Here is a 14,668-nt window from a genome sequence, read left to right on the forward strand (position 1 = left end):
TCACACCAGTTGGAATAGCGATCATTAAAAAATCTGGAGACAACAGATGCTGGAGAGGATGTGGAGAAATAGGAACACTCTTACACAGTTGGGAGTGTAAATTAGTTCAACCACTGTGGAAGACAGTGTGGCAATTTCTCAAGGATCTAGAAATAGAAATTCCATTTGACCTAGCAATCCCATTACTGGGCATATACCCAAAGAACTATAAATCGTTCTAGTATAAAGACACATGCACACGTATGTTCACTGCAGCCCTGTGTACAATAGCAAAGACCTGGAACCAACCCAAATACCCATCAATGATAGACTGGACAAAGAAAATGCCGTACATATACACCATGGAATACTACGCAGCCATAAAAAATGTTGAATTTGCATCCTTTTTAGGGACTTGGATGAATCTGGAAACCATCATTCTCAGCAAACTGACACAAGAACAGAAAGACAAACACCGCATGTTCTCACTCATAGGTGAGTGTTGAACAATGAGAACACATGGACTCAGTGAGAGGAACATCACACACTAGGGGCAGTTGGTGGGGGTAGGGGAGAGACAGCAGGGGGTAGGGAAGGAAGGGAGGGTGGGGAGGAATAACATGGGGAGAAATGCCAGATATAGTATGCAACTAAAGTTAATAAACTGGATCTAATAAGTGATTATAACATGGTTGTAGGAAACAAGTTTCATATACAAAAGCTGCTCACTTTTCTGCATACCAGCAATACACAAGAATGAGATAAAAATACATTTTCATTAGCACCCCCAAAATGAAATACTTATATATAAATCTACAATTTGTACAAGGTCTACATGAGGAAAATACAAAATTCTAAAGAAGGATATAAAAGAAAGACGTTCATGGATAGGAAGTTGTGTATTGTCAAGATGGCAGTATTTCTAACTCAATCTAGAAATGCAGTGCAATCTCTCTATCAAAATTCTGTCAAGATTTTGAGGATATTGACAAACTGATTTTAAAGTTTATATCAAGAGGCAAAATACCAATAAATGATACAGTATATACAGCCTTTTCAGACTGGTTTTTGTCACTTAGTAATAAGATGCAAAAGAATAGCCAACTCAATACTGAAGGAGAAAAACAATGTCAGAGGACCGACACTATATGATTGTAGGACTTACTCTGAAGCTCAAGTTACCAAGATAGTGTGGCATTGGTGAAAGAATAGACAGATATATCAATGGGACAGAATAGAGTACAGAAACAGGCCACTCAACTATAATCAACTGATCTTTGACAGAGTAGCAAAGGCAATGCAATAAAGCAAAGATAGTCATTAACAAATGTATGAGAACAACTGGACAACTCCAAGCAAAAAAAGTGAATTTATACACAGTCTTTATAACTTTTGCAAACATTAACGAAAAATGGGTCACAGACCTAAATGTAAAATGCAAAACCATAAAACTCTTGGAAGACAACACAGAACATACAGATGACCTTGGGCTTGGTGTTGATATTCTAGATACAATACCAAAAATATTGTTCATGAATTAACCAATAATCTAAACTTCATTAAAATTTAACACTTTCTGTTCTGCATATGGCACTGTCAAGAGAATAAAAAAAAACAAGGTGCAAACTAGGAAAAATATTTCTCTTATTAATCAAGCTACCGTGCTCTGTGGTATTTACTCAAAGGAGCTGAAAACTTTTGTCCACACAAAAACCTGTATACTAACATAACAGCTTTATTCATAACTGCCAAAACTTGGAAGCAAATAAGATGTCCTTCAGTATGTGAATGGATAAATTGTGATACATCCAGATAATGGACTAACATTCAGTGCTGAAAAGAAATGAGCTACAAAAACATGGTGAAAAACTTAAAAGTTTATTACCAAGTGACAAAAACCAGTCTTAAAAGGCTACATATACTGTACCATTCTACCTATATGACATTCTGGAATTGGCAAAACTATGGAGACAAAAAGATCATTGGTTGCTAAGGGTTAGTGGGCTGGGAGAGATAAATAGATAGGGTACAGAAGACTTTTAATGCAGTGAAATTACTCTAAATGATACTGTAATGGTGAATACATGTCATTAAACATGGATCCAAACTCCATATATAACACCAAAAGTGAACTCTAAACTATGAACTTTCAGTGACACTGATGTGTCAATGCAGGTTCACTGATTGCAACAAATGTACCATTCTGGTAAGGGATGTTGATAATGAGGGAGGCTGTGCACATATAGGGGCTGCATGTAGTTCGGGAAGCTTGTGCCTTTCACTCAGTATTGCTGTTACTCTAAAATAGCTTTAAAAATAATCTATTTAAAAAAAGTTTGATAAATTCCCACAAAGGAAAGCCCACAAACATTTAAAAAAGAGTTAAATCATGTTCTTTACAAACTCTTCCAAAAGATAGAGAAAGAAACATTTCCCAATGCATTTTGTGAAGTCAGAATTACTCTGATACCAAAACCAAAGACACCACAAGAAAACTATAGATCAATATACCTCATCAACAGAGATGCAAAAGTCCTCAATAAAATTCTAGCAAACTGACTCCAGCAATATATAAAAAGTAGTAAACACTAAGGCCAAGTGGGATTTATTCCAGAAATACCATGTTAATCTAATGTATAAAAATGAATCCATATACCATATTAACAGAAGAAAATAGAAGAAACAATTTTCATTTCATTAGATGTAGCCAAAGCATTCGAGTAAAGTTCACCTTTCATAATAAAATTATTCAACAAACTAGTAACAGAAGGGAACTTCTGAACTTGACACAGAAGTCTCTTTTCTTTTTTTTTTTTTTAAAAAACCCTACAACTAGTATCATACTTAATGGTGAAAAACTAAAAATTTCTTCCTAAAATGAATAAGACAAGGATGTTTGCACTTGTTAATTGTATCTGATATTTTCTGGAAGTTCTAACTGATCAATTAGCAACAAAAATTAATAGAGACACTCAGACTGGAAATGAAGAAACAAAACTATTTCTATTTGGAGATGACATAATCTTGTATGTGGCAAATCCTAAAGAATCTATCCAAAAAAGTTAGTGCTAATAAGATAGTTCAGCAAGTTGGTAGGATATAAGACCAATATATAAAAGTCAAATATATGACTGTACATTATCAACAAAGAATTGGAGTTTGCAATAGGATTTAAAAAAAAAAAATGCATAGAATGTTTTAACAAAAGAATTTCAGGCCAGGCATGGTGACTCATGCTTGTAATCCCAGCACTTTGGGAAGCCAAGGCAGTCAGATCACTTGAGGCCAGGAGTTTGAGACCAGCCTGGCTAACATGGTGAAACCCTGTCTCTTACTAAACTACCAAAAAATTAGCCAGACATGGTGGCATGCACCCTGTCTCTACTAAAAATACCAAAAATTTAGCAGGCATGGTGGCATGCACCTGTAGTTCCAGCTACTTGGGAGACTGAGGCAGGAGAATCACGTGATCCTGGAGGTGGAGGCTGCAGTGAGCTGAGGTGGCACCATTGCACTCCAGCCTGGGCAGCAGAACCATACTCTGTCTTAAAAAAAAAAAAAAAAAAAAGTGCAGGACTTTGTACCTGTTTTATCCAAAACATTATTGAAAGAAATTTAAGATCTAAGTAAACAGAAAAATATCCTATGTTCACAAATTGGAAGATTTAATATTAAGATACCAATACTCTCCAAATTGACCTACAGATTCAACAGAACCCGAGTCAAGATTCCAGAAGGGGGCCAGGTGTGGTGGCTCACACCTGTAATTTCAGCACTCTGAGAAGCCTAGGTGGGATGATCTCTTGAGCCCAGGATCTCAAGACCAGCCAGGGTAATATAGTAAAACCCTAGCTCTACCAAAAAAAAAAAAAAAAAAAAAAACCCAGAAGGAGGGAAACTGACAAGCTGATCTTAAAATGTATATGGAAACATAAGAAATATGGTAGCCAAAACAGTCTTGTAAAAGAACAAAGTTGGAAGACTTACCTGTCTTGATTTCAAAATTTACTACAAAGCTACAGGAATCGGCACAGTGTGGTACTGGCATAAGAACAGTCATGTAGATTAAGACAATATAATTAAGAGTCCAGAAATAAACTCATATATCTTGGTCAATTAATTAAAAAAAAAACAATGGTCTCTTCAACAAATGGTGCTGAGACAACTGGACAGCTACTTGCAAAGGAATGAAGTTGGACTCTTACCATCAAATTAACTCAACATTAATAAAAAGTCTAAATGTAAGAGCTAAAGTTATAATACTCTGAGAAGAAAGCATAGGTGTAAATCTTTCAGATCTTGAATTAGGCAATGATTTCTTAAATATGACACCAAAAGCACAAAGCAACCAATTAAAAAACAGAAATTGAGTTTCATCAAAATGAAAACTTTTACACTTTAAGGGTATTATCAAAGTGAAGAGACAACTTGTGGGATAGGAGAAAACATCTGCAAACCATGCGTTTGACAAAGTTCTAGTATCAACATATATTCTTACAACTCTAAAAATAAACAACACAAAAATATGTAAGTAAACTGTTCTCAAAAAAAAATACATGGTCAATTAACACAAGAAAAGATGCCAAACAGCAATTAGGAAAAAGCAAATCAAAATCATGAGATAAACTTCACACCCAATTGGATGGTTATAATTAAAAAGACAAACAATAACATTTTCTTGAGGATGTGGAAACACTGGAAGCTTCATACATTGTTGGCAGAAATGTAAAAGGATGCAGCTACTTTGGAAAATAGTTTGGCAGTTCTTTGAAAAGTTATACATAGAGTTACCATATTACTAACAATGTCACTCCTAGGTGTATATCCCAAGATAATTCAAAACATATTCACATAAAAACTTGTACACCGATGTTCACTGCGGCATAATTCATAATAGCCAAAATGTGGAAACAATCCAAATGTCAATTAACTAATACATTTAAAAAATGTGGCCAGGTGTGGTGGCTCATGCCTGTAATCCCAGCACTTTGGGAGGCTAAGGTGGGAGGATCACTTGAGGTTGAGTTTGAGACCAGCCTGGCCAACATAGCAAAACACTGTCTCTACTAAAAGTACAAAAATAAGCTACATGTGGTGGTGCACACCTGTAATCCCAGCTACTTGGGAGGCTGAGGCATAAGAATTGCTTCAACCTGGGAGATGGAGGTTGCAGTGAGCTGAGATTGTGCCATTGCACTCCAGCCTGGGTAAGAGAGCGAGTCTGTCTCAAAAAAAAGTTATATATAAATATATATAATTTATATATAATATATATATATAATTTATATATAATATATATATTATATATATTTTATACATTATATATTATAATGTATACATTATATACATTATATTATATATTTTATACATTATAATTTTTATATATATATATATATATATATATATATATATAAAACTAGCCAAAAAAAGGGTAAAAAAGTATTTATCTTTTTTAACAAACAGATGAGACTTGAAAACATTAAGGTACGTGAAAGAAGCCAGACAGAAAGGCCAAATATATGACTTCACTAATACAAAATGCCCAGAATAGGCAGATCCAGAGAAACTGAATGTTTATTGGTGATTGCTACTTAGAGGAAGGAAAAGGGGAGAAGGGGAAGTGACTACCTAATATACAGGGTTTCCTTCTGGGAATGATGAAAATGATCTGAAACTAGGCAGAGGTGACCTTTGCACAGCTTTATGAATGTACTGAAACAACTGAATTGTATACTTTAAAAGGGTGAATTTTATGGTATGTGAATTATATCTCAATTAGAAAAAATACATGGAGTAAGTCAAACTACCAGTCCACAGAAGATTCTGGAGACAGATAGGTTAAACAAAAGAACCAAGATGAAATTGGCCAAATCCAGAAGGTGGAGAATTTCAGAGAGAAAAATCACACAGTTTCTTTAAAAAACATATTCATAAAAAAAAGGAGAAGGACTTATAAATCAAAAGAGGCTTGTGAATCATAGAATTTATCTTCTAAACAGAGACAATTTTATGAGAGGAAGTTTTATTTAATAGTTACGCCAGACAATGGGCATGAACTGGGATCACACTACTCAGAAGTGTCAATCACATTGCAAAGGCTTTTTCTCAATATCTTTTTTTTTACGTATGTGTTTTTTGAAATAGAATCTAATGAGGTAATCTGAACAAACACATACTAAATATTAAATGATAAAGGCTTTACCTGTTAGAAATACATAGAAAACAGGTAAGATGATATATTATCTGTGTTCTGCTTTCAAACACTAGTGTAAGTGTGTATGGGAAAAATATATAAAAAAATTGATAAAATGTTGATAAATATTGATGCTATGTGATGGGTCCATGGAATTCATTATATTGCTCTTTTCCTTTTATGTTTGACAAGTTTTATAATATAAAGTTCCTTGAAATGTTTAACATTACCCACCATGGCAGAAGGCATTTCTGGCTTTGATTTCCGTATGATGACAGATACACTCCCACAACTCTTACTTGCCAAAAAAATATTGGTTAGACTTAGTCATAAAAGGGAAATCCTTAAGGGAAATCTTTAAAGAAGAAACAGCTGGTTTGGCTCAAAGGAAATATAAAAATCAGTTTCTACTTTTCCACTGAAAGTTGCTCTCAGAGTTCTTTGCTGAACTTGCAGTGGGTGGTTTGGAGCATGTGGACACAGGGATTTGCAAGAAGTCAGTGAGGAGGTTCACATAGCTCTGAACATAAAACTGAGTCCACAGCCCCCATTTGAGATTATTCTCTGTTCTTGGCAAAAAGTTGTAATTTTTACTTCTGCCAGCCATAAAATAAAATCTATTTATGGGGTAGAAGAAACTTCAAAAGCTATTTCTGAGCAAAGTCTGTTATTGACATTGGATGTATCTATTTTAATCAAGTATTTAAGTATTAAAATTTTTCATTTTGGAGAATTGCTCTAAGTATGCATAAGCATAGCTTAAGCATCATCTAAATGAGTATTCATGTTTACCCTGAAACTCTAGACAAAAAGCAAAAGTGTATAGCTTTGCTTTTAAATTGTCTTAATATTTGAAGCTTGTCTTTTAATAGTTTTGTATTTGCCTGACATTTAGAGTAGTTAAACTAACAATCTACAAGTTTTCTGAGACTCTGGTCTAATCATTTTTCATGGTTTTCAAATGCAAAATAATAAAACGTCTTCAAGTAATTTTTTATATGTCAGATTCCATTTCAGGCATTGGCATTTATAAGAATTAAGGAAAAGGTGGCCGGGCATGGTGGCCTACACCTGTCATCCCAGGACTTTGGGAGGCTGAGGCGGATGGATCACCTAAAGCTAAGGGTACGAAAGCAATCTGGCCAACATGGTAAAACCCTATCTTTACTAAAAGTACAAAAATTAGCCAGGCATGGTAGTGGGTGCCTGTAATCCCAGATACTAGGGAGGCTGAGGCATGAGAATCACTTTACCCCAGGAGGTAGAGATTGCAGTGAGCCAAGAAAAATATTAGAGATTTATGTTAATGAAAATTAAATCCATTTCAATGAATAAAATATCATTTCCAGGCAACTTCAAGAAATGCAAACATATTGCAATAGGACTATTCTTGAAAAGAAATTTTAAAACAACTATTATTTTCACGGGAAGTTCTTCAGTGACTTAGAATTTCAAATCATCAAGTCTAAGAGATATTCTGCTTTAAAGGCAATGCAGTATTGCTGAATTCCTGAGAGAACTGCTATTATCAATATGAGCCCAAGGAGCCTTAATTTTTATTTTCTTTCTGATTAAAGGCACCTACATACATTTTTTTTTCCAGAAAGTGCAAGAGCTTTTTAATCAGGGTAGATTAAAAAAATTTATGCTTAAAGTAGTCCATCATAAGTTTATAAGTTATGTGTTATGAATCAGCAACTTCTACCTTCCAAATAATCATTTGTAAAAGTGGTCAGGTACACACCATAAGATTTTTGGATCATAATTGTCATAGAAAGTCAAGTCACACTTTCATATAGAAACAGTAACTTTTCTAAATAGATTGTTTATAGTTTGTCTCCCACAGCCCAGAGAAAAACTGCGTTAGCATAAACTTAGTAAAACCATGCTAGTTAGAGTTACAAACAGCAAAGGACAAATTTGGCTAGTTGTTGCAATGAGCAGTACGAGCATTTCTTAGAAGCTCAGCAAATGATTCTGTAGTTTGGCGGATGCAGAGAAAAATAGACTAAAGGAGAGTGCAAAATTAAAATTATTTTAAAACCAATTGTGAGCAAAATATTGTAGGATTTCTGTGTAGCACTGTGAAAATTCATATATTTGTTTAGTGTTATATATAGGATTATCAGCACAGTAGAGGAATATTAAAAATGAAGCTTTCTCCAAGTGAAGGTTTAGACTTCTTGCAAAGTGGATGGTGTTGAAACAAAACATTAGGAATTGGATACACTGAATATATTTAAGCGCATACTCTTGCAGTTCTATTCTAAATTCTTATATTCCTGGAAAATAATATATATCCATACCCAGGAATTTCCTGATCATTTAGCAGCAGTAAAAGTGGAAGCAGTTTTTATTACTATTGTGGAAATAATGAATAGACCAAATGAAAGTAAAAATCAGTTCTATTTCTACAGAACTTCTAAGGCTTTGTATTTTGATTTTCTACATACATATGGAAGGTATTTAACCTGGCCCAAAGCTTCTCATCAGACTTACTTTCTGTTTCAGGTACTGCAACATGGAAATGGAGTCAGTATGTATTAATATAGTGGCCAGGCACACAGGAGCTGTCACTTGTAGCATGTGAGCACGTAAATAATTTGAAGTTTACGGTATAACTGAGGCCATGTAGGTGCAGACACTCTGATTGCTCCTAATTAATAGCTAAACTGTCTGTACATATCAGGTAATGAAATCATCTCAAATTATTCATGTTAGCAAATACAGCTTCTTATTGCAAGACTGCCAGACAGGCATTTTGATCCCCATTTTATAAATGTAAAAATGCACATTAAACTCTCTTCCCTCCAACCAAAGATTAGGCTTTCCTATGAGTGGACCCAGAGTCTGGAAGAGGCCCTGGGCTTCACTTACTCTTCATTCAAGGCACACCGGCGATTGGTGAGCGTGCCGTATTTCCTCAGCGTCTCAGTAAGCTCCGAGTAGAGTTTGTCAGCCAGAGACAGTGGGATTCCTTCCCACACCAGGATGAGAATCACAATCACTGCAGCCTCACAGGTGTGGCCAGCTCTCTCCCGCACCAAACACAGTAGCTTCTCCTCACTGCTGCTTCTGCGAACCACCTGTGCAGATCACCATTCCATCCCAAACACCCCCCACCCCAACCAAAACAAAACAAAGGTCACTTGCAGCAGATAAGAGCACTTATGTATGTATATTTTATCATGTTTAGGTCACAATTAGGGCAACATTTATCAGCATGTGCAATTTGCCTTTTGCATCTATAAAAAGTGGGCATTGACCCTGGTATCAGAAAAAGGAGAGATGCAAAACTACTTCTTAATGTTTAGCAGACCATACCCAGTACAGTGGGGACAATTAAATTCTACCTGCTTAAAATCAGAGCTAGATGAAAGATACGTAAGTCTTAGTTCAAGGTTTTCATAAATGAAAATATAAAGACTAAGTGAAGGTATTTAAAAGATTAAGGACCACTTCACATTCTAAGAAGGATTATACATTTAGCAGGCACTAGAATGGACCTCCTCCCCATCACTAAATTCTTTCAATTAAATACAGATTGTTGATTTTAGAACAAATCTGCATCTTCTTAAGAGATAACACACGATAAAAAATACAGGTTATGCTCTTTTCAACTGTCATGAATCTTTAATCTGGATAACCCTATTCTCAGTGTTAGATTTACAAATAAAAACGCCCAAAATTCAACACCAAAAGCTTTATCAAGTTACACTTACCCACTTAGCAATAGGACATCCCTGAGAACTTTTGCCTTCTTTACCAGTATAGATGACTCTTTCAATCCTAATAGCTTTACCCTTCTGTCCAAACCTTAAAGAAACCCACAGAAACACACACACACTTACAATTAGCAAATGAATTCAAAAGGCAATCAAAATATTTGAACATTTGAGCACAACTTTATTCTATGACCACATCCTGAGAAATGAATGGGTTTTTAAAAAAAAAAAAAAAAAAAAAAAAAACAGGTCTAAGCCAAGCAAATTGGATAATAGTTTTTAAGCTTTGTTTTTCTTCAGTATCAAAATGTATTGATAACTGTAATGAACTATTTTGTAAATTACATGTTGGGTGAAAATAACGGGAAAGCTCATTTCTATATAAAATTTCACAAAGCACAAAATTCAAGTTAGTTTGCTAAGTTCAGTCTTCTAAAGCATAAACTATTATTTTCCCCCTTACTAAATTTAGCTATTTTAAAATTTGGGGAGTCATAATAGGTTTTAGTTAAAACTGTTCCTCCAAGAATGTCTCACAATTTAGAAAAGAGGGCTGGCAAATAATTAGTATCTAGCCATATTGAAAATATAGAATAGTTCTGGAAATAGATATCTTCCCTTATGAGCAAAACACCATCTACTGCTTGCTTTTTTAAAAAAAAAGGCACTTAGGGAAATTCACTATTTCTGCCAGGCCACTAGATGATTATTTAGTGAACTTCTACATGCTAGTTTAGAAATGAATAATTTGGAAATGGAGCAAGAATGATACCGAATATGTCCTTGCTGCCCCAATGCATCCTAAGTACCTTAATAATAATACTGCCTACCTCTTAATGAAAAGGCACCCTAGTAGAACAGCTCAGAGCTGTATAAATTTATATGAAAGGCCCTCTCTGCATTAACTCGCTCATAAGAGTCTTCTACATGCAGGAGTAAAGGCAAGAACTTGTATACCTGTGATTGATGGTGAAAAAAAAAAATGGCAGCTGTAAATAGTATCTGTTTCTCTTTCTATTCAACATATCACACTTGCTCTCTTTTTATAGTAAAAGAAAACTTAAAGATAACTACTCATTTGCAATACTAGGTGGATTTAATTCAGTGGTTCCTTTCTTATACACACTTGACCATTCTTTCCTCTTTGACACTTTATTATCAGGTGGGAAAGTCAGAGTGGGACCTCTCTTTGGAGCCTGTGCCAGTACCTTGTGGTTGGCAGACTGGCTGGCCGATTCCTGTTCGTGCCTGGGTTTTCTGGCATCCATTGCAAAGTGGGCAGCCTGTGCCAGCTAGCAGACTATTAGTCCTGTCAAATATTGTGACTCTCTGGTGAATAGCACAGTGTGTAGTGTTGGCAACCCTAGAATAGCTAAGCCTACTAATAATTACTCAATTTACAATTGTTTACTGCTTTGTGTGTGAAGGCTGGAAAAATTCTGACATATACAAAAGGATAAACGTTAATCTGCCCTGTGCCTTTGCGTTAATTACCTTTCTTCCATGATTTCTCTAATAGCTGCCACATTAGGACCTGCTCCTAGATGGGTATAAAAAGGACCTTCATCTTTTTCAATAATTTGCTCTGTTGAGATAATAGAAGATTATTATTTTAGACCTCAATTATACTAAATATAAAGGCTACATCCACAAAGCTTATCCCCCAACTACACATTAAGGGCTCTAAAAGTGACTTAAATTTTTTTTCTTTAAAATGAGTAAATTGATGGACTGATCTATTAGAAAATGTGCCACATAATGAAGTATATGTACATGATGGTTGTTGGATAAAAATATATTACATTTCAGATATGGGATAAAAAATTATTTTAAACAAAATAAGTGAAACTGAACAAAGAATACAGTGAGGGAATTAGAATGTATTATATGTAGTATCAACTACAATCCAATTTTTTTTAGCTGAAAAAAGAAAAAAACATTTGAAGCTAACTGGAAGCCTGTCACTTGGATTTTATTTATTAAAAATAAAATTTCCTGCTGTAACCCACCCCCAGATATTGCTTGGTTTATTGTGAAGGATACCGTTTTTTCCTCTTATTTCCCCACAATACTTAATTACTGTTCTGTAAATATCAATCGTCAATCCAGACCCATATTAGTATGTACTTCAGAACAATTTATGATGAGAGAAAATCCTGGAGAGTCAGGCAAAAAGAAGGGGCTGTTGCAAACCAGTGAAGATGGAAAGGTGGGAAGACAGGGTTGGGTGATAAGAGAAGAGTGATGATGATTACAACTTACCAAATATTACCTATGAGACGTGTGGTGTTTAAGCCCAGTGAGGCAACTTAATAACCACACACAAAGAGGGGTAGTGTGAGTACTCCCTCCATCCTCCTACACAATGTGGGGGTGGGGTATCTCTTTGCAAGAGGGAAAACATGGCATGGGTAAGCCATTAGTCACACTAATTTAACATTTGTCTTTTCAAATGTCCTAAACTAAATCTATACTGCATAGCTGTAATTAAGATCTTCATCTCTACCCACATATATATCTACATCCATCAGCAAAAATGTTTCACTATTCCTGTAGACCTAGTATGTATCATGAATTAAACAAAAGCTTTTTTTTTTTTAAATGGAATACAGGCATACCTCATTTTACCATGCTTTGCAGTTACTGTGACTTTTACAAACTGTAGGTTTGTGGCAATCTCATGTGTCAAGTAAGTTTATCAGTGTCATTTGTGCTCACTTCATGTCTCTGTACCACATTTTGGCAATTCTCACAGTACCTTCAGCTTTATTATTATTATTATATCTGTTAGGGATGGTGATCTGTGATCAGTGATCTTTGATATTACTATTCTAACTGTCTTGGGGTGCCACCTAATCTGATAAATGTTGTGTGCATTCTGTGTGCTCTGTCAACCAGCCTTTCCCATGGCTCTCTTCCTCTCTCTGGGCCTCTCTGTTCCCCAAAACACAACAATATTGAAATTAGGCCAATTAATAACCCTACAGTGGCCTCTAAGTGTTCAAGTGAAAGGAAGAGTTGTATGTCTGTCACTTTAAATTAAAAGCTAGATACGACTGAGCTAAGTGAGGAAGTCAAAAGCTGAGAGAGGCTGAAAGCTAGGCCTTGCATGCCAGTTAGCCAAGCTGTGAACGTAAAGGAAAAGTTCTTGAAGGAAATTAAAAGTGCTACTCCAGTGAACACATGAAAGGTAAGAAAGCAAAACAGCCTTACTGCTGATATGGAGAATGCTTTTGTAGTCTGGATAGAAGATCACGCAGGCCACAACATTCCTTAAGTCAAAACTTAATCCAGAGCAAGGCCCTGACTCTCTTTTATTCTATGAAGAGAGTGAGGAAGCTGCAGAAGGAAAGTTGCAAACTAGCAGAAGTTGGTTTATAAAGCTTAAGAAGCTGTCTCTATAACATAAAAGGACGAGATGAGGCAGCAAGTGCTGATGTAGAAGCTGCAGCAAGTTATGCAGAAGATCTAGCTAAGATCGTTGATGAAGGTGGCTCTACCATACAGTAGATTCTTAAATGTAGTTGAAACGGCCTTCTATTGAAAGACATGCCATCTAGGACTTTCATAGATAGAAGTCAATGCCTTGCTTTAAAGGACAGGCTGATTCTCTTGTTACAGGTTAATGTAGGCCGTGATTTTAAGTTGAAGCCCATCTCCATTTACCATTCTGAAAATCCTAAGGCCCTTTAGAATTATGCTAAGTCTACTCTGTTTGTGTAGAGTAATGGAACAACAAAGTCTGGACGATAACACATCTGTTTATAACATAGTTTACTGAATATTTTAAGCCCAGTGTTGAGATTTACTGCTAAAAAAATAAATAAATAAAAAACACACACACACACACAACAATAACTACAAAACCTAAGCTTCTTTTCAAAATATTACTGCTCAAGGCACCTAGTCACCCAAGAGTGCTGATGGAGATGCACAAGGAGACTAATGCTGTTTTCACGTCTGTTAACACAATATTCATTCTGCAGCCCATGGATCAAGGAGTGCTTTTGACTCAATTCTTATCACTTAAGAAATATATTGTTAGTCTACAGCTGCCAAGATAGTGATTCTTCTCATGGATCTGGGCAAAGTACATTGAAAGCCTTCTGGAAAGGATTCACCATTTAGAAGTTATTAAAAACACTCATAATTCATGGGAGGTGGTCAATATATCAACATTAACAGGAGTTTGGAAGAAGTTGATTCCAACCCTCATGGATTACTTTGAGGAAGTCAAGACTTCAGTGGAGGAAGCCACAGTAGATGAGGTAGATGTAGCAAGAGAATCAGAATTAGAAGGAGAGCCTGAAGATGTGACTGAATGACTCCAATATTGTGAAAAAACTTGAAAGGATAAGAGTTGCTTCTTACGGATGAACAAAGAATGTTTGAGATGGGATATACTTCTGGCGAAGATGCTGTAAACTCTGTTGAAATGACAACAAATAATTTAGAATATTATAAAAACTTAGTTGATAAAGCAGCAGCACAGTTTGAGAGGATTGAGTCCAATTTTGAAAGAAATTCGCTGTGGGTAAAATGCTATCAAACAGCACTGCATGCTACAGAGAAATCTTTTGTGAATGGAAAAGTCAATTGATGCAGCAAACTTCATTGTTGTCTAAGAAATTGCCACACACACAGCCATCATACCTTCAGCAACTCCCACAATGATCAGTCCACAGCAATCAACATTAAAGCAAGACCCTCCACCCGCAATAAGATTAGAACTCACTAAAGGCCCAAATGTTAGCAATATTTTTAGCAATAA

At 35.5% G+C, this 14,668-nt stretch overlaps 1 protein-coding gene across 5 annotated transcripts in view; it reads right to left on the reverse strand.

Annotated features, from left to right (window-relative positions):
- Nucleotides 1-14,668, reverse strand: part of TET2 (tet methylcytosine dioxygenase 2) — a 135,905-nt gene that overhangs the window by 25,833 nt on the left and 95,404 nt on the right. The window contains exons 4-6 of one of the 5 annotated variants that reach the window (XM_032254875.1): nt 11,392-11,482; nt 9,895-9,988; nt 9,050-9,258 (exon numbers count right to left, since the gene is read on the reverse strand). In XM_032254875.1, coding sequence (XP_032110766.1) covers nt 9,050-9,258; nt 9,895-9,988; nt 11,392-11,482 — 394 coding nt within the window. Of the gene's footprint in view, nt 1-9,049; nt 9,259-9,331; nt 9,989-10,727; nt 11,483-14,668 lie in introns of those variants that run through there. The other 4 variants (XR_004261732.1, XR_004261734.1, XR_004261733.1 and 1 more) reach the window with 4 other exon arrangements.

Source organism: Sapajus apella, unplaced genomic scaffold (assembly GCF_009761245.1).
Source record: "Sapajus apella isolate SASKATOON/1434 unplaced genomic scaffold, GSC_monkey_1.0 scaffold87, whole genome shotgun sequence".
In the NCBI taxonomy this organism is placed as follows: domain Eukaryota; kingdom Metazoa; phylum Chordata; class Mammalia; order Primates; family Cebidae; genus Sapajus; species Sapajus apella.